At 37.2% G+C, this 27,397-nt stretch overlaps 1 protein-coding gene across 1 annotated transcript; it reads right to left on the bottom strand.

Annotated features, from left to right (window-relative positions):
- Positions 1-462: 462 nt before the first annotated feature.
- On the bottom strand, positions 463-27,397 carry LOC121141194. Its single transcript, XM_040748040.1, has 19 exons — positions 27,299-27,397; positions 26,734-26,787; positions 25,589-25,693; positions 22,874-22,927; positions 22,213-22,317; positions 20,329-20,382; positions 19,607-19,711; positions 16,942-16,995; positions 16,070-16,174; positions 14,680-14,733; positions 13,267-13,371; positions 11,785-11,838; positions 10,536-10,640; positions 8,109-8,162; positions 7,412-7,516; positions 3,324-3,374; positions 1,858-1,962; positions 1,521-1,574; positions 463-818 (listed from the first exon to the last, which is right to left on the bottom strand). Exons 1-19 carry the CDS (start codon positions 27,357-27,359, stop codon positions 667-669), a joined length of 1,536 nt encoding a protein of 511 aa, XP_040603974.1. The 5' UTR covers positions 27,360-27,397; the 3' UTR covers positions 463-666.

The following is a 27,397-nucleotide window of genomic DNA, read 5'->3' as shown; positions in this document are numbered from 1 at the left end:
ATAAAATTTAAAAAATAATAAATTGAGAAAAAGTATAAAAATCTTTTTAAAGACAATATGGAGAGAACAGTTATATTGCTGTTATGAGGGCATCAATTGGAGGTACAGGCTTGAAATATGGTTATTGTTAGAAGAAGAGCAGATAGGGATAAACTGAGGAAATACACATGGGCCCATAAAACAATTTGGGGAATAAGGGAAAGAATGGCAAAGAGGATGACAGTGTAGTTAAGTTTGGATAAATGAAAGGCAAGTGGTCATCAACTGAGAAGATAAAGAGTGAGCTTGAGACGAAAGGGAATGAATTTCAACTTGGAAATACCGAGACTGAGTTTCTAAAGAATCATTTAAGAGGTGAGGTCTGGTTAGAATGCAGCTGTATGAATCAGAAGCTCGGCCTAGACTGGAATAGAGATGTGGGACACAGAGCTCATGAGTGATTTGATGAAACACCAAAGGGACTGGCTGAGGACTACTGTTTATTAAGGTCTCTGAATATCTGTTCTGTTCCTTAACTTTTTTTTGAGGTAACTCTCAAGCATATCTTAACTACTTTGAGATGGGATTGATGACTTTGGGTCTTAACAAAATAATAGGATTTCTTTTTATGTTCCTCCAATGTCTTTTTGAGGGGAAGAAGAAAACAACTAGAAATCCTTGTATAGCTTAGTGAGGACACAACAAAAGACATGTAGCTGTTCTGTAGTGCTCACCGTCAACTGGCAGGGTTTCTTCTAGGCTTCTAAGCTCCTCATTTGTGAGCTTAATCCCCATGTTTTCCAGGATGGTGTCTATGTTATAGACATCAACTTTCCCGCCTTTGAAAAAACATTAATTTGGAAATGTACAAAAGTGAATACTTTAAAACATTATTTCAACAATTACATACCATTGCTTGGTTGAATGAACATACACTAATATTAAAACAAAAAACCTTGACGATTCACATATTTATATTATTATTCCAATTCAGCATATGACTACTAAAACACCAGTCTGACTTTGTGCTCGGGAGAACAGATAAAGTTAGTGGAGTCAAAACATTAAAATCAGAGGCTGTCTCCCTAAGGTTTCATGGTGAGTCAAACTCACTTGGTGTTACCAGCCTCTTTGCCAGCCATACTTTTGAACAAGAGAGCTTACTTGTTTTTCCCAAAGCTTTGAGTTCAATATTATCACTACTGCTTGCTTAATTAACAAAACAAACAAACAAACAAACAAAAACCAAGACAAACAAAATCCCAGTAATTATATTAAGCATAAATAGGAAATGGCCTATAAATAAGAAACAGGGTTTCCACCAGGTGGTGGTGATGCACGTCTTTAAGTCCAGCACTCGGTCTATAAGAGCTAGTTCCAGGACAGCCTCCAAAGCCACAGAGAAACCCTGTCTCAAACACCTCTCCCACCAAAAAAAAAAAAAAAGAAAGAAAGAAACAAGATTTCCTAAAAAATGTGTTACTATCTACACCATGAGATTTTTGAAAAATTTCTGTTTTCTTACTAATTCTCTAACTTACCTTTCAGATACTTCAATTCATTCCACAATCTATTCTGAAATACCATTCCAGCATCTATAATAAAGTAATATTTTATATTCTTATAACATTTTATATGCATTTGTTTACATAGTAGATATCAATGTTTTATTTCATAACAGGAATATTAATAATTATTACATGCACTATGTTACATAGAATTTAAAAATTATATGTGTTTAGATATTTGCATTACATCGCCCTCAAATATAAATGAATTTGAGAACAAGAAATTTCTGCTTTATGATAAACCTACAAAGTTCATTTCATGTTCACTGCTATGCCTCAGTGAAGCTCCAGGAGTGTCTTTGAGGCTTACCGTCCACAGGCAGGGTTTCCTGCAGATCTGAGAGCATCTCTTCTGTGAGCTCAATGCCCATGTTTCCCAGAAAGTCTTGGAGATCGTCCATAGCAACCTTGTTACCTTTGAAAAGACAGCAGTGTTAACAGTAGGAAAACCAGATGTTTAACCGTACTTGTAAGGCATGATATACAAATTAAAGTCTAATCTTTAAATAATATTTGTCTAAGTAAAACCATTGGGGGAGACATTTAAATAACTGTTAGTTTGAAAATGAGATTTTCTAATTCTGGAGATTTGACAAAATGGCAGGGATAAATATGTATATAACCAGAAAATTAGATGCCTAACCAGAAAAACTAGACATTTCTACAAGTATAATTCTTTTGATTTAAAAGACAAGAGTAAATGTTCCAAGCTGGATAGTGGTGGTTCACTCCTTTAGTCCCAGAACTTGGTTGCAGAGGCAAGTAGATCTATGAGTTCAAGGCCAGCCTGATCTACAGTGCCAGTTCCAGCCCAGCCAGGGCTACACAGAGAAATCCTGTCTTGAAAAATAAAAAATAAATCAATAATATTGTTTCTCAGAGTAACAAAAACATTTTGAGTCTCCAAAATTGTTTGTTTTTGAGGCAGGCTCTCACTATATACTCTTGGCTCTCCTGGAACTCACTAGGTAGACCAACATGACCTTGAACTCACAAAGATTCTCTTGCTCTGTCTTTTGAGTGTGGGATTAAAGATATGTAGCACCATGGCCAGCATATCTCTCCAATTTTGTCTTGCTGTTTGCTATGGTTTTCTAGGATATATGTTTATGCATATGTCTATTTCTCACAATAATATATGTGTATTTATATCATAGTAAACAAAATCCCCTATATAGAGTATCTCCAGAGACAATAAAACTAGTTCTAGGAGAAAACAAATAGCTTTTCAGTGCTAAAATGTTGATAATATAATACCTGCTGATGGGGTATCAGAAGCAGCAGATTAATTTTACAATAATTTATTGTTTTAAATGTATATGTGGATGGTACATTTGCCCCCCCGTGTGTGTGTGTGTGTGTGTGTGTGTGTGTGTGTGTGTGTGTGTGTGTGTGTGTGTGTAGGCTGGAGGCTGACTCTGAGTGTCTGCCTTTATTGCTTTCCTATTTATTCTTCTGTCATGGAACCTGGAAGGTTATGATGGCTAAACTGGCCCCGTAACAAGCTCCCGGGATCTAGCTGTCTCTGGCCCGCACTTTGGGTGCATATGTGTGCTACATGCCTGACTTCAATGCAGATGTTGGGGATTTGAATTCAGTTCCTCATGCTCATGTGCCAAACCCTTTACCCACTGAGTTGTCTCCCTAGCCCCCAAAGAATTATTCTTCAGCAATGAGTAAAAAACGAAAACCTTAAAAGCTAGCACATACTACTGGTAAAATGCCACTTAAAACAGCACAGGACGAGAGCTTCAGTATTATGTTAAACTCACCCACCTGTAAAGCTTTTCATTGTGTTGATCAACTTTTTCATTTCAACTTTTCCAGCTGGAAGAAAATAAGCATTCACATATGATCCTAAGACTCAAAAAACATGACTCATGCTATTAAATTAAACAGCATTTTAACATTTTAAATACTTCACAAGCATGAACTAGGTGTGAAAACATTTAAACATGACAAACATAAAAATTCACAATCTATTATCTTTTATCATTCAAAGAAATAAAAACCTTAATAGTGACAGGATAAAAGCTAAAGTAGATTGCTTCAAGCTTACTAGGATTGTTTGCAGTTGACATCTAAAAACTGTTCTTAGATTTCTATGTGTTGGAACGTTTGGTCTGCATGTGTGTCTGTGCAGCACATGTGTGACTGGCATCCATGGAGATCAGAAGAGAATGTCAGATCCCCTGGAACTGAAGTACTGGACACGTGTGAGCTGCCATGTGGGTGTTGAAAATTGAATCCTGGACCTCTGCAAGTGCAGCAAGTGCTCTTATCCACTGAACCACCTCTCCAGCTAATTGACAGTTTTGTTTTTTATTGGGACTACAGTACAAAGACATATACCAATGTCTTAATATAGGTTTCAGAAATGACTCCAATATAAGTGGCCCATTCTCAGTACTTCTTTGACAAGGAAGCAAACTACTTAATTTATTTGCATTGCATGTATAATAATCTTCTCTCTTTTCTAATTTAAATTAGAAACAATCTTGTTTTACATGTCAATCCCAGTTCCCTCTCACTTCCTTTCTTCCCTGCTTCCCACCAACCCCCACTCCACCCCATTTCTGCTCCCCAGGGAGGGTGAGGCCTTCCATGGGGGGATCTTCAAAGTCTGTCACATCATTTGGAGCAGGGCCTACGTCTTCCCCTGTGTGTCCAGGCTGAGAGAATATCCCTCTATGTGGAATGTGCTCCCAAAGTCTAATCATACACTAGGGATAAGTAAATGATCCACTACCAGAGGCCCCATAGACTTCCCAGGCCTTCTAACTGACACCCACAATAAGGGGGTCTGGGTCGGTCCTATGCTGGTTTCCCAGCTATCAGTCTGAGGTCCATGAGCTCCCCCTTGTTCAGGTCAGCTGTTAATGTGGGTTTCTCCAGCCTGGTCTTAACCCCTTAAATTGCAAATAAGTTTGAGGGCATTTTTGCATTCACAATGTGTATGGGAATTATGTAAAATAAAAAATGGTGTACGCATATCCCATATCTTAATTTAAAATATGATTTATTTGAGGGCTGAACAATACATTTACATCTTTTAAAGGTCAAGTACTACAGAGGAATTTTTTTTTTTGGTTTTTCAAGACAGGGTTTCTCTGTATTGTTTTGGAGGCTGTCCTGGAACTAGCTCTTGTAGACAAGGCTGGTCTTGAACTCACAAAGATCTGCCTCTGCCTCCAGAGTGTTGGGATTAAAGGCATGCACCACCACCGCCTGGCTTACAAAGGAATATTTTATTACATGACTCTCTAGGGATCTCTGGTACCCCATCTCCTAGTAATCTTGTTCACTTTAGAAGCAACTAATATGAGCACCTTCCCTTTAACTTAAAAAATGGATAAATAATAATTGAAAATATAAGTACAGTGTAGTCTTTTAAAAGAGGTATACATTGTAGAAAACTAATCATGTAAATAAGCCACCTGCTTATTTTCTGATGAGAATGCTAATTCACTTTCAATAATTTAAAAATATACACTATTATTTTTCTGGTCTTATTTTTTTAATTTTTGAAATTATGCTTAAAAATTATCCCTTCTCTTTCCCCTTTCCACACTCCCACACACTCCCTCCCTGGTCTCCTTCAAACTCATGGCCTCTTTTTCCATTATTATTACATGAATATATATAATAATACAACTGTCCTCAGTCTGTACAATGTTATTTGTATGTATGTTTTTAGGGCCGATCACTTGCTACTGGACAACTAGTTGGTGTGCTCTTCCCTGGGGAATACTATTCTTTTCAGTCCCAGCATTCCTTAATTGTCTGTGGTTCTTTTTTGTAGTGTTGAGGCCTCATGGGATTTCCCCCATTTACTTTGGCACATCTATTGGTGTTGTCATTGTAAAAATGTACACTATCATTAACTATAGTAAACATGTTGTACAACTCAATGATGTTCCTATCAAATCAGAATTTTGAACCCTTTAAACATATATCCCTTCTTTTCCTACCTCAATTCTCTCCAATCTGGTTGCTTCCAGTTTCCCTTTGGTTCTATGAATTATACTTCTTAAAGATCCAACATAAAGAGAGACAGATAGCATCTACCTTTTTATGTCTAGTTTTCCTCCATTGCTTTGGTTCTTCTTGGGTGTTCTCTCAAAGCACCAGGAATGCTAATAGAGGTGGGTCGTGTGTCTAGAGATTTGTCCCTCTCTTCTGTGAGCTTTTGTGTTTCTATGATATTGCTTGTAATGTCTCCAATTTTATTACTGATTTTGTATATTTTAACTTTCTTATTGTTTCCTTTATTAGGCTAGCTAAAAGTCTGTCAATTCTCTGCTTTCAAAGGCTCAACTTTTAGCTTTGTTGACTTCCCATTGTTTTTCTAGACCATGTTTCACTGATTAGTATTATACTCTTTATTTATATCCTTCTAAATTTGGACTATTTGGACTAAAATTCTTTCTAGTTCCCTGACGCATAACTCTAGGCAATCAATTTGAGACCTATCTTCTTCTAAAATTAGTCAGCAATCTTTCTTCTCTTTCTCCTCCCCCTCCCTTCCTCCCTTATTCTCCCCTGCTCCCATTCTTCCTCTCTTTTCTTCTTTCATTGTAACTTAACTGTTTTGAAGTGGAAGTTTTTAAATGGCCTTGATACTCACTATATACATTTGGATGGTTGTGAACTTTCAGTGACCTGCCTCAGACTCTTAAATGCTGAGATTACAGGCATATGCCATTTATGCCCAGCTATGTTTAATCATCTTTTTACCTCTTTTGTGATCGTTTTTATGGTCTGTTCTAGAGAGCTACCCATGTACTCAAGGAGAGAGCAGAGTCTGATGATGTGTTCTAGAGCATGTGTTTCTTTATTGGTTTTCTGTCTAAGTCTGTTCATTTGCTAAACCTGAAGTGTTAAAGTTCCCTATGATCACTGTATTACAGTCTGTTCCTGTCTTCTGCTTTATTAATAAGCGCTTTTCACACATAGATATGCTCCAGTGTTGGGTGCAGATATATCTATTCTGTATCATTTATTATAGCTGCTGCTCTTTGTCACAAGCTATGGTGAAAGAAAAAGATGACACTGCTACCAGTCCCCCCTATTCCTTGTCTACACCACAGTCTGAATAATTAAAGATACCTTGAAAGCTGTATCCTTACCAACTGTCTTTACCCAACTCCAAACCCCAGTTTGCATTCTTTCCTGGCATGCTGCCATTTCTTTCTATATGGCAACTTTGAGCATGCCAAATAAAATACATTATCTGTATGAAGCTACTGAACATTTTACAAGTTATTCTTATTTTAAATCGGAGGCTTTTGTTGTGGTTCTTTGGATTTTCTCAATACTTCCTTGTTGCCAAATACAGCTTAGAAGTTGTCATAATGGTTAAGCCCTGCTTGCACAAGATCAAGGTCATCATTAGCCCATCATGGATAGGGGAGAATCTCACTAGACCCTAACTGAGTTGCTGCTATATGGTGATGGCTGCTGAAGGAGTCAGATTTCCTTGGTAATTCAGCCTGTGGAAGGTTGTTCTGGCAGATGGTCCTATACACATGTGTATATGGGCACCACTAACTGTAGTCAGTAGACCTTAAAAAGAGAAAAGGAAAGAACAGAACAGGAAAGCAAATAAAAGATATGGAGGCATGAAATTGAGAAATTGGGAAGAGGTCGGAAGAGAAGCCTCTGGGAGGAGGTGGAGGGGAAAATGGAGTGTGTATATGATCTAAATATATTTTATTCACATATGATATTACCAAAGAATATAACTAAAAATAGTAAATTGATGAACAAAAACCTACTACCACCACCACAATAGAAAAACCACCCAAACAAAACAAGAACTCGAGTTCCAGTACTCTTGGGATTGTGAGATCCTACGCACTCACCATCCACTGGTAAGCTCTTGATCAAGTCCTCAAATTCCGTTTCGGAAACTTTCATCCCCATGTTTTTCATCATTGAGTCCAGTTTTCTGACATCAACCTTCCCTCCTTAAGGGAAAGAAAAGACCATGAAGACAAACTGATGACAACTGTGACAAATACAGTTATTTCCTGGCAATTACGAGATTTTCAGTATGAGGGTCAAGACCCACAGAGGTCAATTAAGACGCTCAAAATTACAATACAGGGAAAGTAAAATTTCTTTTCTGAGTCTTTTTTATTAGAATCAGTCATATTTTAAATGGGTTTAGAGATATTAATATCTATCCCCAGAATGAAACAATAAAATCCCTTTTAGGGGATTTTGGATAGTGCAACGATCATTTGTTTCTCTGATATCTCCATGAGTTTTTTCTAGCTCTGCAACAGAGTTTTAAATTGCTAACAATTTTCTTTGTTAGTAATTGTTCAGATTCCCACTCTTTTCTGCTGCACCAAAGACTTGAAAGCTCTAGTACATGGTGCATCTATCTGCTAGACAGTCAAAAGGACTGGGTGCCTGTAGATGAGGCACAGACAGCAAGCACAGATTAACAGGAGACATAAAGACCCGTGATGGACTAAAGAGTTGGTGGTTCAGTAACTATAAAATGTTACAAGCAGAAAATACTGATATCAGGTTTCATTGCTTTTCACTCACCTTTAAGAGACGTCAGGGCACTCATCAGTCTATTAAGGTAGAAATTCCCATCAACTGTAAGAAAAGCCATAATTTAAGTCAATGTAGGGTGACTTGGAGTCAGTTAACCTTAGTCAGTTAACTATTATTATTAGTTCAGCGTGATTAGTACTAATTATGACTGAAACAAACATCTTAATTTCTGATCATCTTTTTTATATCTTTCCAGGACATTTCTATATTTTTTTTTGCCTTATTCACTGGGATCAAACTTCTTTGTGGAAGTGAGGAAGATAAACGTGTTTTGAGTATTGAGGGTAACACTGAAAAATGTTTTATATGTTGGAGGGTTTTACCTGCATGTTTGAATGTACACCACATGAGGGCAGTGGTCATGGAGCTCACAAGAGGACACTGAATTCCCCTGGAACCAGAGTTACAGATGGTGAGCAGTCATGTGGGTGTTAGTAACCAAACCCGGGCCTTCCGCAAGAGCAGTAAGTGCACTTAGCTTAGCTACTGAGACATCTTTCCATTTTGCAAGGTTAATATTTTTGACCTAATGCAGTGGATTATCAGATTTTTTAAAACAGATGATTCATATAGATATAAATGTGAAAGGCAAATTTTGAAGCTTTCAGGGGAAAATGCAGGATATTTTTATGACTTTGCAGTAACGATACATAAAAAAATCAAATCTTAAAAGGAGTTCACATAAATTTAAAGAGCATGTGTGTCACAATGAAAATGTAAAGCTGTGCCAATGTCGAGGAAAAATTTAAAAACATAAACAAGAACTTAGCATTTAAAACAGGAGAGCAAGTGTTGCTGCAGAGCCACGTTTCCTGTGCCTGCTTTAGAAACACAGTTTTACTGGTGGACAGCTATAATACCTTTCTTTTTTAACCCATTAACCATAGAAAATTTTGGCCTACAACAGCAGTTTTGACAGAGGCAGTGAAGCCTACAATATTTGCCATCTGGCTTTTTGAGGAAATCATTTGCTTGCTCCTGGCATGGAATACAGAGAACTTTTACAAAGAAAAAAGAAAAATAGATGTCAACTAGCAGAATATGAGACCAGATCCCCAAGATGGCATTTTACAAAAGATGAAATACTATTTATAAATATATGGAAATTCATGATGACAATAGTTTTTTAACATAGATTATCATAGATTACCAGACATTTGGCAATACGAGGCACTGGGAAGTGGAGGGAGAATTCTTCTGCAGCAATTATGAGTTTGTTAAATATTCTGGGCTCTATCCTTCCTTTAGGTAAATGGTAGGATTCCCAACCAAACACAGTTACATTTACCAAGGACATGTCTGCCCTAGAATATTTCTTTGCCTGTTTGATAGTCTAAAAATTTAAAGATAATAAAAGAACACAAGGAAGGTTGGTGATGCGACTCAGAGTGTAAAGGCATCTGCTGTCAAGATCGATTACTTGAGTTCTGCCTTCAGAACACACATGGTACATGGTGGGAGGAGACATGGACAACATGGTATGAGGCACACACACATACATACATACACACATAAACACACATTTAAGTATAATAATTTTTGAAGGAGCATAAGGAAAATTCGGAAGTAATGTGTTTAGTACCTTGACCATGGATGGCCACAGAATTATGGGCAATATGTGTACATAAAACACACATGACTTTTTGTCTATCAAACTACTAGCAGAAAAACATGAATGGAAACAACCTAGGATATCTCAATCACAACAAAAATATAGGGCAAACTACCTAAGTAATGACAGTGCAAGTATTAAGTTAAAGGAGGGTTGGTTATTATAACAGGGTTAGTTATTATATATATTCAATATTAAGAATTTTAAGGACGTATCCCCTAGAAAATATATATATCTGTCTGTCTATCTGTCTGTCTGTCTATCTGTATGTATGTATGTATGTATGTATGTATGTGAGTGTCTTGCCTGCATGTGTGTCTGTGTATCATGTGTGGTCAGCGGAGGCCAGAAGAGGACATTAGATCCCCTGAAACTGGATTTGTAGATGGTTGTGGACCATCATGTGGGTGAAGGGAAGTAGACCCTGGTCTTCTGCAAGTGCAGCTACTGCACCTTACTGCTTAGCCATGTCACCATCCCCTCTAGAAATATTTTAAAAGCCAGTTTGCTTTTTGTTCTTCTAGGAAGTGCAACTCACTTAATCAGTGAAGATTCTAATGAGAGTACTATTCCTCTTTATTATAAGGGGTATTTGGAGGCTATAATTTTAATTTTCCTAAAAGATTATTTATCTAAAGAACTGAAGAAAAGTTAAAATGCCCAGTTGACCTTGCTCAAAGAGCATATCTGGACCACCTGTTCCTACTGTTCCCCTGTCCATCAGAATTAAAATTAGTAAAGTCTTCATGGGTGAGCATCTGCCCATGCTCTCCTGATGGATAAAGTGCTGCTTACATGCTTACCTCCAACAAGGAGATTTTTCAACAGTTCTGTGTATTCCTGTTGTGTGAGCTGTACTCCCATGTCTTCTAGAATATTTTTCACATCTTTGATGTTTTCTTCATCTCCTTAAAAAAAGAAAAGGTAACAAATTCATAAGTTACTCTAAGATTAGATATTTTAAAATAATTATTTGTGGGGCTGGAGAGATGGCTTAGCACTGGCTGCTTTTCCAAAGGACCTGGGTTTGATGCTCAGTATCCATATGGTGGATTACAGCAGTCTTTAACTCTAGTTATAGGGGATTTGGTGCCCTCTTCTGACTACCCTGGGCACCATGCATGCAAGTGGTGTCCAGACATATATGCAAGCAAAACACCCATATACATAAAAAAGTAAATAAATAAAACTTTTGTCTCAGGTACCATGGCACATGCCTCTAATTCCATCATTCAGGAGTAGAGTCAAGAGGGTCAAAAGTTCAAGCCTAGCATGGTTGATATAGTTTGAGGGCAGCCTGTACTATTTAGGGAGATCCTGTTTCAAAAAGTAAAATGAGGTGCTAGAGAGATGAATCAGCAGTTAAGAGCTCTGGCTGCTTTCCCAGAGAACCTGGGTTCAGTTCCCAGCACCCACATGGCAGCTCATAATTGCCTGTAACTCCAGTCCCAGGGTATCTGATACCCTCACACAGACATTCATGCAGGCAAAACATCAATATGCATAAAATAAAAAGAAATAAATAATTTTAAAAAACTAAAATGAAAACAAATGAATGAATGAACGATTGTGACTATTCAGTGTTAACTCCAATTGCTAAATGAAAAAAAAGCACAAGCCTCACCTAACCACTTCTCTTTGTTCTAGTAAATTAGGAAATTCAAACAGACATAAAATATAGCACATAATAAGAAGAATTCATTTGATATTTTAACTGTTTAGAAATTGATTAAAATAATTTTATAGTAAGATGTTGAATGGCTTTGTTATTCAAATTATATTTTTACCAAATACTACTTCATAATTTATAATTCTGTATTTTTTAAGGGACAGAGAAATGGAGTTACATTAATTAAAAAATATAGAGGAAAGATATCTTACAGTTAACAAGGAACAGTTAAAAAGAATTACCCTTAAAATGCAGACAATTCAAAGTTATAATGTGACTAATTAGATATAAACAAGAGCGAAAAAGAAAAATAGAGAAATCAAGATTGTTACTACTTAGTGATGAGAGTGACAGTCTTGGATTTATTGAAAATCATGTCTCACCTGTGACAATTTTTACTTCATTCATCAAGTCTTGGAAATTAACTCTCCCATCACCTATAAGAATAGATATTATGACACAAACACTGTCAAAGAGATAAATATGCAAATAAAACTTACTTGACCCAAGCAAATTCTCCTTATTATATTCTTAAAACCATCCTTTAATTTTAATAATTGGCTCTTAGGAAGCCATGGCATATTAGTCAAAGACATTCTGTCCCCATGTCTTAATGAGGAAGTGATTTAAACAATTTGTTTTATGTGGTTTTCTTTTTCCTTTTCCTTCCTTCCTTCCTTCCTTCCTTCCTTCCTTCCTTCCTCCCCTCCCTCCCTCCCTCTCTCCCTCCCTCCCTCCCTTCCTCCCTCCTTCCTTCCTTTCTTCTCCTTTTTCTTCTTTCTCTTTCTCTCCTCTCTCTCTCTCTCCCTTTCTTTTTGTTTTTTTTTTGGGGTTTTTTTGAGACAGGGCTTCTTTATGTAGCTTTGAAGCCTGTCCTGAAACTCACTGTGTAGACCAAGCTGGCTTTGAACTCACATAGATCTGCCTGCCTCTGTCTCCCTAATGCTGGGATTAAAGGCAAGTGCACCCATTGCCCAGCCTTATGTGGTTTTGTACTTACATTTATGTTCTACAATTAAAACACTAATTACAATGAATACGTGGACTAAGATGCCAATTAAAAGAAAAAATATTTTTAGGGAAATTTTAGTTAATGAAGTTTACAAAAAGCATGAAGATTCAGATAGGATGAAAGATGAACCATGTACATGCTAATTACTGTGCTGTGCTTAAGACCCATGTGAGCCCCAAACCAGACCAAATCTACTGAGGCAGCTTGAAGGCAGGGAGTATTAGAAGATATAAAAAGGACATTCAATAGTAATAGGATTATTTAAATGGAAAAATAACCAGATTGTGTATGTACTCAATACAGTTTCACATCTGTAAAGCAAAAATTGTCAAAAAAAATTCACACCTTAGACTAACCCACAGGCATATGCTTGCTAGCTTTTATTTGAAAGCCCCACCCTAGGGGACATAGCTTGTTTTAGGGAACTCCAGCTGCTGCCTTAATGGGGCTTCCTCAGTCCATTTCTACCAGATGTTTATAAGTCCTGCTTTGATAATGTCACTTTCTGCTCATTTGTTCTTTCACTTGGAAGCCTCATGGGAGGGGATGCTCCCTCGTCCCTGGAATTCTCTAATTGAGATCTCCAGCTGACTGCCTTAATAGGGCTTCATCAGTTGGTCTCTGTTGGATGCTTTGAGAACCTTATTTGATGTCTATCTGTCTATCTGTTCTGTTACTTTAGACTGTAATATACTTAATAAATTCTTATAAGCTGACCCACACACAGAAATTTGCACTTGGAAATTAAAAATAACAATCTAAAGAAAACTCAGCAGGGTATGAAAGAAAAGATCAATGAACTAGTTTGCAAGCCACACTCTACACAAGCAGGGTCATCAACTGCAGAGCTCACCGCTCACTGGCAGATTTTCTTTCAAATGATCAAGCTCCTTTTCTGTGAGTGTGATTCCAAGATTTTCTAGAACAGTGTTGATTTTATCTGCTCTAACTTTTCCTCCTTAGAAAAAGAGATATAAAGAATGAGGAACTATATTAAAATGAGAAATGTTTTTAGTATTAGATTATATTAAAATACAAAGTAAATACAATGCATTTCTAGATACTAATATTGCTTTTAAATATGAATGAATACCTTTAGAACTCTGAACTAAAAGTTATGACAGAAGAAAATTAATGAAATACCCAGCAGTGGGACTTTGAGACAAGGACTAGTTGCTTCCACTGATACTTTGAGATCTTGATAGACCTGGTTAATCCATGCTTGAAGACAGTATTTGAGTACATATTGTTAAAAAAAAACTTGTATTGGTTCAAAAATACATGCCTATCTCTATAATCTGCTTAAGATGATATCAGAGAGAACTTAAGTAGACTGCTCTGAAGTGGAACATGGATTAGGGCTGGTAGTGTATGGAGGAGAAAATGTTTTTAAATTGTAAAGCAGGGGCCCAAAGATTAGAGAAGTTAGGTGCTAACATGGGGCCCATAGGAAAAGAGAGCCACCAGGGAATCAGTGCTTCATTTTTTAATGGTGACATTCAATTTACTTGATAACATTTTCAAATTATAAAATATGAAGCACCATGAACTGTCACACTAAATTCCTCAAGGGATATTTTGGATGCCTTCTTCCAAAAGGCCTAGGACACCAGGGAGCACCCTTCCTACAGCTGGAGAGTTACTCCCAACAGGTGTCAAATGTAGAGCACCTAGGTCTGTAATAATTTCCCCAAATTCCTCCTCTGTTTTGAATTAATTGATAGGAAAAACCTTAGCCATAATCTTATGTTTGTCTATAGTTTTTCAGAGCTAAAAATATGTTCTAGCTAAAGAAATAATAATGAAACAATGGACTTTGGTCTACCAGGATTATCAGCTAAAGGCACCTGGCACCAAGTCTGATGATTTGAATTTGACCCCTAGGATCCATATGGCAGAAGGAGAGATCCAATTCCCTAAAGTTGTTTTCTGACCTCCTCATGTGCACACTCCTCTTTTAGAGGAAAATAATGCTCGATATTTCTGACCGTGGGTGTGATTACTCTGGGGTCACCTGTACTTCTTTAGCTAACTCAGAGTCAGTCTTGCCATTGTTGCCATATTTTGTATATCTATCTAGAATTCAAATGACAATATGACAGTTTATTTTGAAAAATATAAGAGACTGTGAGACCTTTCACAAAGACAAAAACAGGTCATTATAGAGGTAAAACATTTATAATAAAGAAGGTAAATTCAGAAAGTGTGGTATGATAACTTTCAAAGCCGAACTTACACGTCAATTCTCAAATTGCTTGTTACTCACCTTTGAAAGACTTTATTCCATTCAACAATCTGTTTTTATAGATCTTCCCAGATTCTGTAATGTATGACACATTAAACGCGATACAGATACTCATAAAAACATAAATTTCTTTCTTTTCCTTATCTGAGTCATTTTGTCTGAGGTGTGCTCACTGTAGCACAGGATGGCCTTGAACTTCTTGCACCCCCTGAGTGCTGCTGCTAGAAACCTGTGCAACCATACTCAGCTGCACACGCCTCTCACTTTCAGGAAGATTTTTTATTATTTATTGAACAGATATTTTTCCTCAATATATGTTTTTATTTAAATTAGAAACATGAATGCTTCACATGTCAATCCTACCTCCCTCTCCCACCCCTCCTCTCTTGTCCCTCCACCAGTCCTCCCAGCCCCCTACCCAATCCCCACATCATTCCCCAGGGAAGGTGAGGCCCTCCTTGGGGGGATCTCCAAAGTCTGTCATTTCATCCAGGAAAGGACCAAGGCCCTTCCCCATGTGTCCAGGCTGAGAGAGCATCCCTCTATTTGGAATGGGCTCCCAAAGTTCATTTATACACCATGGTAAACACTAATCTACTACCCAAGGCCCTAGTGATTTCTATGGCCTCCTCACTGGCACTACATTCATGGAGTCTGGATCAGTCCCCTGATGGAGGAGTGATGAGCAAAGGGGTCAAGATCATGATGGTAAACAAATATGTTTTTAATGCCCCAATAAAACCTGAAGAATTTAGAAATGAGAACTATTAGTCCGATAGACTGTGCAATTGAAACACCTGAGATAATTTTTATTTATTTTAGAATTGCGTACATGAAGACAATGTATTTTTATTGCAGCCACCTGCCTTGAACTCCTTCCTGTGCCCTTTCCTTAAATGCATGTCCTCTTCCTCTACAGTTATTACTGTTCTAGCTATCCCTGTCTCTATTTTGCTGAGTCCCATCGGGTTCCCACAAGTGTGGGCATACAGCTGACCACTTCAACATGGGCAATCTATCAGCAGCTTGACCTCTGACAAAACTGACCCGACCACCCTCAGCAGTTTTTGGCTTCCTGTAGCTCAAACGTTCTACAGAATAGCTGGGAAGCTTTTAGTAGGTTCAACCATGCTGATGTTCATTTCTTTTCTTTTTTTTAATTTGTTTCACACAATCCTAAAAATCGTGTATGCCAGCAGCTTCCCTTTATTTTTCTTCTTAGGCTAGCATTGCTTTGGCTGGAGGGTTTGACAGTACAAGGCCTGCTTATACCCAATGTCCTGGGTTAGGAGTGAGATGATCTTTCTATGTACAACATAAACTTTATTTATAAAATGTTTACAATACTATGTATTAAGAAAAGGGCCTCCCCAGAGTCCTATAAAACTGAGTTCCCATCTCCACAACTCACCATCGACAGGCAGCTCACTTATCAGCTTCATTCGCTCCTTATCTGTCAGCTCAAGGCCCATTTTGTTTATCAAAGCAGGAAGAAATCTTATGTCAATCTTTGGTCCTTTGAAAAATATGAAATATCATCTTAAACATTATAGAATAATTATTTTAAGAAGCAATGTAATGTTAAAGGGTTTTTAGTATGAGGAAAAATTAAAAACAGTAAAATATATGTATACAGAATCAAGAGGGATCATGTGTCATAATTACTGGCTTAAGAAGAAATGTTGGGATATATTTTATGATCTGAGGATGAGTCAAAAGAGAAGGGAATAAATTTTATCTGAACATCTCCTAAGCACGTCCTGTTGTTTGTGTCTTTTCTCATAGATGGGGGGAAGATTGATCTCAATAAGCTTCTAGATGCAGTAAAAGCAATAAGGGGTAAGTATTAACTGCTGAGAATGAACCTAAGAACATAAATATTCTACTAGATCACATTATGATTAGTTCATTTATATATCTTAACCAGAAAGCACTGTGTATTGTCTGTCTTTCTGTTTGTTTGTTTGTTTTGGCTAAACTATATTATTTTCTTTTGACATAGATAATAACAAAGTCTCTCAAGTTTGTTACTTGATATAATCTGGTTTGGGTGTTCATTATTAATGATCCAGTAAATGATACTGCCAAAATAAATGCCCTAGGAATTAATGTTCTACACATTTAACCAGCATAAGGGCAAACTGTAAGACAAAACACACACTTTATCAAGAAAATGTTATAAATTAAAACAAAAAAGATCAGGAATAGAATAGTTTCAGATTTTTTCTGCTATACTACTGCATAAAGTCTGAGGGGTTTGTTAATATGAAAATTCTCACTCACCTGTATATGCTTTTAATTCCTTAAGCAATTTATTCATTGCAATTCTTCCATGTACTAAAAAAAGAAATTCAAAGAAAGTAATGTGTCATGTTACTGAAAAATAGCAAGAGGAAAAGATTCTAGCAACACATTCATGAATTTCTTCAGCCTTAGCCTTTTCACCAGAATGAGTCAGAATAAAGAAACAAAATGCTAAAAATGTAACAATTTCAGTCATGTGACAGTCATTCAGGTCTACTCAAACCTTTCACATTCAAGAGGTAAGACTCCGGCATTTACGCTAAATAACTTTTATTTCAATCAGATCGATAAAACAGGATTTAGAGCGATTTTTATACTACACTTAATGATGTTTCAATTTAGAGTTTACTAACCATTTGCTCACATCATTAATTCTCAGTTAGTATTTAGTTATTTTTCCGCAGACTTGCTGATTCTTTTGAAGTGTGAGTTTTAACTATGAGGTGTTCCTGGGCTGGAGGATTATCCTTACTGTTCTGTCAATGTCTGCACAATAAAGGGGATGCCTCTGAGCGGAAAGTATTTAAGGTATCAAAAATAATGTCAGCGTAATGTTAGAGAGTGACCTTGAGGGGAAGAGGCAGAGGAAGCCGGAGGGAAGGAAGGAGGGAGGGAGGGAGAAAGTAAGAGAGAGAAGCATTGCTAGCACTAAATAAAATGACACTAGCAGCTCATTCCATGGCAGTAGTGTAAGTCACGTAAGAGGAATCTGGTATCTCCAACAAACATTTGAAAATGTTTCATAACTGGCACATCACCAGTGATCATTACCCAGGGAGAACACCTACCATCACTAAATTAGCAAGACTCAGCAAGCCCTGTTACTAACCAAATAGAACTAATTCCAGATTTCTGATGAAGACATTAATTTTGACTTGTTCTTACCTTGTAAAAGTAAATATGCGCCTACACGACATGACCCAGATGTTCTAGAGAATACTCTTTTAGGAAACTATGTGTTCAGTATTTCTATATGTCTATTGAAATTCTTGGACGTGTGCATCATGAGGCACACTTTGGAAAGGAATCATTGTAATGGTGATAACTAGAAACAATGAAAATATCCACTAAGTAGGAAAATTGTAAATACATTGTGGTATATTCATGAATTAAAATAATTCACAGCAACAATGAAGAATCATTTTTGTGGCATTTTTGGGCCTTTGGGGGGTTCAATATTGAGGAAGTAAGTTCCAGAAAAACCTGTGAAACACTGTATGAAAAAATTTTTAATAAAACTCATAAAAAGGTAAATACATTGTTTATTTTGAAGTAATGTTTAGGAACACACACCTATACATCTCTCTGAAATAAGTGCTTTTAAAACAAGGAGCCTATAAACATAAAATTTAGCATAGCGGTTGACTGTCAGAGGTATGAGATGGAGGAAGAGCCCATATGAATGCAAGGATCATTGTTCATTTGTAGTGCTTAAGTTACATTAAGGAATCATGGCTTTTCAATTACAAATACTCTATAATGTGTATTGTATAAAGCATAATTTTATATTTCCAAGTCTCATATTTAAAACTATGTGTTCAGTATCAGTTACATTCAAATCATGCACAGTTTCCTTAGCATAATTCTTGCCAGTCATTGGTAGAACAGTTGGACAGAATTTCAATGTGCATGGCCAAAATCAGTTGGCAAGACATGACATTGTCAATTAAAAGCATTTTTGTGACTTTTTATGCTGCTCCATACTTAACATGTCTTTTATTGCCTCACTTTTTATATCTTAAGAAATTTGGGTGATTTGAACAAAGTGAAAAGAAATTCATTTAGATGAATCTGGAATTGTAATTATTTTTCAAGTTTGAATTTTGCAATTTAAGCACTTCTGACAATTTAACATGTAGCAAGCATATCCATAAAACACAAGTAATACTGTTAGAAGTAAATGAGCACATTTACAGAAATATATCTGAAGATAATATATATCCTACTGAAGGGCACAGCCATCACTGGCAAAAAGAAAATGACATGGCATGGGATCAAAATGAGTACTTTTAGCCCAGAGTTTTCTCCAGGTTCATATTGACCCGTTTTACTCATTTGTGGTGGAATTACTCTGGGAATTGATGCACATAGCTGTTATCACCATCTCAGGCAGTGGCAGCTGGAGCCCAAGAAGACAAAGTCTAGACCAGGAGGGGTAGCTCGGAATAGAGTAGTGTTTAGGGTAGTGTGCCAACAATGCTGCCATGCATGCTTCATCGTCCTCGTCCTGGGCCAGCTGCCGGGTTTTGCTCCGGCTTCCTGGCAAAGGAATGTGTGTGCTCTTCTTGCCATTCTCTCCTGTTCCTTGTTTGCTTTGTTTTCTAGGACAGTGGCAAATGTCTGGATTAAGTGGGATTAGTGATTGTGGAAATGATCGTTTCACAGCTGGGGAGTTTAACTCACTCATCTTATCTTTAATGTTTTAATTGTACTATCACTCCCCTCCAGCTCTTCTTATTCTAGTAGAATACCTGAATAAATTCAACTTCCCACTCAAGTGACAAGAACTGTATCAGGAATGACAACAACATGAGATCATCACTCTCTTTCCTATTTAAAAAAGCCCAACTGTGCCCTGATAAACTGATGCATTCATATAAGTTCCAGATTTCCTGACTCACTTAAAAATGTCTTAAACGCTCACCATCGGCAGGCACATTTTGCTTCAGATCCTTAATTTCTTCCTTTGTGAGTTTCCACCCCAAATTTTTCAAATTATTTTCAATTTTATCGACATTAACAAACCCACCTAGGAAAATCAAGAAGAATTAGTCAAATCTGATGGATTTTAACTCCAAAGTTACTCATTTCAATTAGGGTCTCCAGTTTTAGTGAGACTATTTAGGTCACAGAAAGGTCAATAATGGGCTTAAAAGTGGAGTATATTTCCCCAGGTTAAACTGTGCTAAGTTGACAGAACTCCCATGGGGCAGCATAAAGTCTCAAAATTAAATAATGTCAAGGTGAACACAAGTCAATGGCTTCCTTTCTCTTTCTCCTCCTAGAAGTAGGGGTTGAACCCAGGGCCTTACACATGGCAAGCAAGAACTCTACTACTGGGCTCAAAAACTAGCCCCACTATTAATTTTCAAACAGGCTGAGTCATCTTTTCACTAATAAGTAGTTCTGTTGTGTTTATAAGATTATAAGGTTCATTATTTCAACTCTTACCCAAATTGCCTAAATAATTTCCTCTTATACAACTTTCTTTTTCAACAAATAGGACTATAATAAAAAGAATAAAAGCAAACCCTCCAATGTAAAGCCTGTTTGGTAACAAACACATTTGCAAAGGAAGATAAAGATGGCATTAAAATTTAGGAAAAACAATGGGTCTCCTGTTTTTTAATTATTCTCTTTACTTACGATTAAGTGATTTCAAACCATCCATTATCATGTTCTTGTGGACTTTTTCATTAGCTACAAGAAACACAAATCAGGTCACACACAAATGAATCATGTGGAGAGTCAAGAAGGCAGCAAAAGTCATAATTTAAGGTAAAAGAAATTAGTGACTAGTGGGAAGTTGGTTCTCCCCTTCAACCATGTGGGAATTGAACTCAGCTCATTAGGCTTGATAGCAAGAGCCTCTACCCTCTGAACCATCTTGCCAGCCCTCCACTTTCTCTTTTTGAGACAAGATCTCCGAGTCTGAAGCTTGCCACTAGCTGGCCAGCAAGTCTCTGGGATCTGCCTGTCCCTACTCTCCCAGTGTTGAAACTGTAGCACAGGCTGCCACGCCCTGCTCTCTATGTGAGCGCTAGAGATCTGAACTCAGGTTCCCATGCTAACACACTGTCTTAGTTACTTTTCTACTGCTGTGATAAAACACTATGACCAAGGTAACTTATTAATCATTTAATGTGGGGCTCACAGTTCCAGAGAGTTAGAGCCCATGACCATCATGGGAAGGGGCATGGCAGCAGGCAGGTGGGCAGGCGTGGTGCTGGAGCAGTAACTAAGAGCGCACACCTTGAGACACAACCATGAGGCAGAGAAAGCTAAATGGAAATAGTATGGGGTTTTGAAACCTCAAAGCTTACCCTCAGTGACATACCTCCTCCAACACACCTCCAGTCCTTTCCAAAAAGTTCTACCAACCGGGAACCAAGTATTCAAATATGAGCCTATGAGGGCCACAGTTTTTCAAATCACCACACTTGGCAAGCATTTTACATAACTCTTCAGCCCATGGATATTATTTTTAAGATGAAGTTGGATTATTAATTTCTTTTAAAATTATTGATAATTTTTATCCTATACAAGCTTACATACTGTATAAATTTGGATATCATATACAGTGATACTTTTAAAAGTTGAGTCTTTAGAGAATAATTAAAAATTTAAAGTTATTTATGTGTATGGGTGTTTTGCCAGCATGCATGCCTGATGTACACAGAGGCCAGAGGAGGGTGTTATATCCCTGAAACTGGAGGTACAGATGGTTATGAGTGGTCATATGGATGCTGGGTATCAAACTTAGGTCCTCTGGAAGAGCCATCAGTGCTCTTAACTGCTAAACCATCTCTCCAGTCCCAAAATTTACTTATTTTTATTTTGTGTGTGTGTGTGTGTGTGTGTGTGTGTGTGTGTGTGTGCATGCTTTGCCTAAATGTATGTAAGTGTACTTGATGTCCAGAGTGGTCTGAAGAGAGCATTGGAAACCCTAATGCCTGGTTGTGAGATGTCACGTGTTTGTCAGGAACTTAAACCCAGAGCCTCTAAAAGAGAAGTTACTGTTCCTAACCACTGAGCTATTGTTCCAGCCCCCTCTTATACCTTTTACCTTTTAAAGGTTATTTTCTCTCCTTCACTGTAAACCTTCTAGTGCAGTTATAGATCTCAAATGTTTCTTTTTTTTTTAATTTACGAGACAGGGTTTCTCTGTATTGTTTTGGAGGCTATCGGTCCAGCCTGGCCTCAAACTCACAGAGATCCGCCTGCCTCTGCCTCCCGAGTGCTGGGATTAAAGGCATGCGCCACCACCGCCCGGCTCAAATGTTTCATTTTAACAAGTCACTGTTCTCTCTCTCTCTCTCTCTCTCTCTCTCTCTCTCTCTCTCTCTCTCTCTCTCTCTCTCTCTCTCTCTCTCTCCTGTTTTATCTATCTATAATTACATAGGCATGAGAATTCATCTGACTGAAATTTGATAGTATTGTTGATGCATTTTAGAAAATCTTTGTGGATATTCTCAGAAGCAATAAAAACGTACATTACATCAAGACTACGTTAGTATTTAAAGCGCTTACCGCTGATGGGGAGCTGTTCCAGCAGTGCTTTGTATTCCTGGTCTGTGAGAGTTATCCCCATTTCCTTCAAAACATATCCCATATCACTGATTCCAATGTCTCCTCCTTCAACATCATAGAACCAGGCATATGTTAGTGCAGAGAAAACTTTCCGACCTCCAAACACATGTGGGGGTCTCTTCCATTACAACAGTCACATGGGGGCACATAAATTTTGCCACCACTCACAACTCTCATCAGTTGGGACAGGAACATAATTTTTCACTTGGTGTAATAATAGGCATAAAGATGCAGTATACAAGGGGTAGGTTAGCATATTGTAGGTTTAAAAATCCATTAATTTTGTCAGAATCCTATTTCTTTTCTAGTTTCCCAGTAAGAGCATTTTTATCTTTTTGACAATTTGCTTATAATTTTCTGTGCTAATTTAGATTTTGAAGTCAGTGATAATGACTATCATGATAAATATACCAGATGCAAAAGAATTTTTCTTTCAGACATTTGTACTGAAATAATGTTGAAATGCAAACGCTTTAAACTTCAATTGCAGGTAGTTCACCAACATGGAAGAAAAGGAACATAGTAGAGCCAATACAAAATAACAGTACAGTGTAAACATATAATTTGGTATAAAGTTGACTTTAGATTTATAGAAACTAACCTGTAATAGCTTCCACTGTTTCTAGCACTTTGTCAAGATGAATCTTTCCATCAGCTGCAAGAAAAATCATAATTAGCACAAGAGATTAAAAAATTAAGAATGGAAGCCTATCACAACTTAATCTGAATCAATCCAAATTCTGTGTACAGGAAAAACAAGAATCCATTTTATGTTTGGAGGATGATTGGCAAAGAAAACATTTTCTAAGTTTTATGTTCACAGAAATGATATGGATGGGACTCTGGAAATCCATATTTCTAGTGCAAACTCCAAGTTTTTTCCAGGATTTATACTGATTCAGTGATTTTTACCACCTCTCTCTCTCTGTGGTGTGTGTGTGTGTGAGAGAGAGAGAGAGAGAGACAGAGACAGAGATACAGAGAGAGAGAGAGAGAGAGAGAGAGAGAGAGAGAGAGAGAGAGAGAGAGAGAGAGAGAGAGAGAGAGAGAGAGAGAGAGAGAGAGAAAGGTTTTCCATGTGTAGCTCAGGCTGGCTCAATTTACAATCTTTCTGCCTTGGCCTCTGTGTGCAACTACACATATCCACCCACCCTTAGCTACATTTTATCTGTTATTCTATTTTAAATGATAATATGGGGTAAGGGATGATACACGTTATTAACCTTTTGTTACTAATGTATTTATAGTCTGGATAACTGTTTCTACCATCTATGGGGAAAAAATTAGAGTCATGGGCACATGACATCATTTCACTACCAAGAAAGACCATAATCTCTGGTGTGAGGGGCCATAAGGTCATAGCGGTAAGAGGGAGGTCTGAGGATCAACAAAGTGTGGAGTAGTTGACCCAGAGTGTGTCCTAGGAAGAACCTTCCCAAAGCAACTCTAAGCCCCAGCTTTCTTCTATTTTCATAATAGGTCTTATTAGGAAACATGAATTCAATGCTAAACTTAAGAAGAACATCAGAATATCAAATTGCAACACATTAAATCTGAAACATCATTCTTCTGAGCTTGAGTTTCTATTCACTCTTACACCATGAAACTTGTTCTAAACACATGTCATAAAAAAAACTAAATAAAAGATTCTCAATACAAACAAATTCTTCACTCAAAGGATTCTGAAGGAAGGTTGAATGCATGAACTAATCATAAAATTTCTAGACAAGCATTTTAAATATATGATTATGAGTCACAATACTGTAGAAAAATAACAGAGACATGATGCCCAGTAACTAGAGCTTCAGAACAAGGTTGGCATAGGGTGTTGACAGAGACATTGAGGTCTTCAGGAGAAGGGAGGGGTCCTGAAACTCCCACTCTTTAAGCCAACTCCCCTACTGCAGAATTTAAGATGTGCCTAGGAGGCAGCTCATGACAGGCTTCTTCAAGAATCAGCAGTTTTCGGTTGGTGAGGTTAGGGAGATGATCCAGTCAGTAATGCTGCACAGGCCTAAGGAAATCGAGTTCATGTCCACAGCACCCACATGAGCCTGAAGTCCTAGAACCGAGGAGAAAGAGGCAGGAGGGTCCCTAGCCAGTCTACTCTCATTGGTAAGCGCTAGGCCAGTGAGAACCTGCATCTTAGAAGGAGGAAAAGTGATTACGTAAGACATTTGCCATCGACCTTTGGCCTGTATGTGCCTGCATGCAAACATGCACATACACCTTCTTAACTGGGAACAAAACATAGTTATCTCAAGGAAGGTAATTAGAACATGGTCCTAAATAACTTGTACTAATTAGATTTAGTTATAGTCATGTGATTTTTTCTATAGATGTGCTGATTACCCTGAAATCACAGGATGTGCACATGGTTTAGGCAATTATTAATAGATTTCTATTCTTTCCAATCAGAAACAGAATTTAATTTGTTTTCACTCTATTTATTCAGCTCACTTTTCATTCAGTTATCAAGTATTTCAGGTTTATTATATCTCCCTTTTTTCATTTCATCCTGTACTAGAGAGAATAACTCTATTGTATTTAAACATGATTCACTTTTAATTTTAATTGTTTTAAAATAAAAAATTAGTTTACTCTTTTGTTAAGATAAGAGAAATGGGTAGCCATTAGTCCCTGATTGTTTCTGAACTCAGAATCCTTATACTAATAAGCTGAAACTTAAAGGCATTCCATTTAACTGATATATTTGGGAAGAAAAAAAGACTAAAGAAAATTAAACTTAGCCTGGTTATAAACAACTACCAGCCATTAATCATGGACATCACACCAAAACCAGGTGATTGGTTTCTACAGTTAGACTGTAAATGCCTACATGACTGTCCAGGACTGTTCTCTCTGAACTGGAGAGGCTGAGGCAGGAAGATGATAAGTTCAAGGCCAGCTTGGGCTGCATAGTACAACCTCATTCAGAAAAAAGAAAAACATCTGTGGTTTACACTACTGAAGTGGCTTTCTAAATTCTCTAAACGTATGGTTCTTACAGTGGCCCAGACTTTAATGTTCAAAGACACTCTGATGAATTTGTTTTTCTTTAAACACCTTAGTATACATTGTTCTTAAATTGGAACTGATTTTTCCCTTACCTTTGAAAAATAGTGGTTATATATAAAATATCACTATATATTCCTTTTTCCAAGCCCACAATCAATTCTTGTCTGACATCCATTGTGATACACAACACTCACCACTAAGTGACATTTACTGAGGTACACAATACTCACCAGTAAGTGACATCCACTGTGGTATATGACACCATAAAGTGACATCCACTGTGGTACACAACGCTCACCTGTAAGTGGTAGATTTTCTGTCAGACTTTCATGTTCTTTATCTGTGAGCTCAATGCCTAGACTTCCCAGGACAGTGTCTAGGTTATTGACTTTAACCATTCCTCCTTGGGAAAGAAACAAAAATGGAATTATGGGGAAAGCAGCTAATGGCTCCAAATATGCATATATCCAGGCCTAAAATTTTGATCTTATATTTAACACAACAAAAAGTATACATGCATATTTTTTGTCTTAGTGAATGGATATTGAAAGTTAGTTCAGTAAATCAGCTACAATCAAGCCAAGACTTTACAACAGAACTATCCTAAGGTTGAAGCATTGCTTGGGACTGTGATTATGTGCTTTGATATGTGCTTATTATGTGTTTTAATAATGACCTGCCCAATAAAGCAAGAGCATATCAAAGACAGAGCTGTCTGTATGGGGCACAGGAGGAAAACACTGGGTAAGCCTTCCTCTAACGCAAGGTCATGGCTACACCCGAGAGTGACAGCTTAAGTTCCGATAGTCAATTTTTGCTTCATCAGTACAGTTTGAGAAGTAGTAAAAATTATACCCACTTTCTCCCCCTGAATATCACTGACAACACATTCATCATCAGAAAATTCTTCAAGGGACATTGTTAACTGACATTATTTAGGAAGTCTGAAAGAGACCTCTCTCATCACACACCAACAAGCAAAACTTGATAGCATTGCACTCCCTTCCTATTCTCTGTCAGGAAAGGAGTGAAAAAGGCAGCTCAGCCACTATCCCTGCTTCCTTCTTCATCCTTTGTTAATTGGCTTTAGGGGGAAATGATGTATAAAAATATAATGAAGAATTTTTTATTTGTGAAATAAAATTAAATTAACAATCCTTCCAAATCACTGTAGGGTGAACTCGCAGGAAAAAAGGGTATTATTTTCCATATTACATTCCTTGTGTAGCTAGATTTTTAAATGATTATTTGAGGGTGCAATTTAAAAAGGTTCAAAAATGGACATCTTTTAATGATATAATCTGGATGATGACTATCAAAGAACTGTGTGTAGGAAATGGGAAATCTACATATAAAGACACAGGCACAATTAGAACCTACTGTTATAAAATGCATGTGTTGACTTGCTAGCAGATTTTTCTGCCGATCACACTTTATACAAACCTTTCATAGACTTCACTTCTTCCAGCACTCTGTTTTGATATACCATTCTATCATCTATAAGAAAAAAAGCAAAATTTATCTCCAAAGAAAAAGGAAGTCATATAGTTACTGAGCAACTGGCAAGTTCCAGTAAGTAAGCTTTTTAAGCTTTTTTTTAAAAAGAGAAATCTTCCCTAACATCCTATGAAATAAAAATAATTTTTAAAAAGTAAATTATCTTAGTGACAAAAATACTTATAGTTATAAAACCAATGAGGAGATATGCAGACACTCTCTTGATTCCCTTCGCTCCTTTATATGGCCTGGCCTCTCATTCTCTTTATTCTTCTCTCTGTTATGTACTGAGGGGCCCAAACAATCAGAGTGGGTCACACTGAAGCAATGACATTGATTCTGCTGGCAGAATTATTGAAGAGCTTGGTGAGTCTTAGATTAAAGCTCTATGACAGAGAATGCATTTTCCCATTTATTTTCAGCATTTTTACAGGAGATAATTGAAGAGATAAGTTTAGAAAACTATGCAAGTAGGCATCCAGTCCCTTGAAAAAGCATTTATATGACTCACCATCCATGGGGAGGGCATGAAGTAACATCTTCTCTTCACTCTTAGTGAGTTCAATCCCCATGTCTCTCAGAAGTCTTGGTATATCATTGACATTGATCT

This window comes from Mesocricetus auratus, unplaced genomic scaffold (assembly GCF_017639785.1).
Source record: "Mesocricetus auratus isolate SY011 unplaced genomic scaffold, BCM_Maur_2.0 Super-Scaffold_100007, whole genome shotgun sequence".
In the NCBI taxonomy this organism is placed as follows: domain Eukaryota; kingdom Metazoa; phylum Chordata; class Mammalia; order Rodentia; family Cricetidae; genus Mesocricetus; species Mesocricetus auratus.
This window is presented reverse-complemented; position numbering and strand designations above follow the sequence as displayed.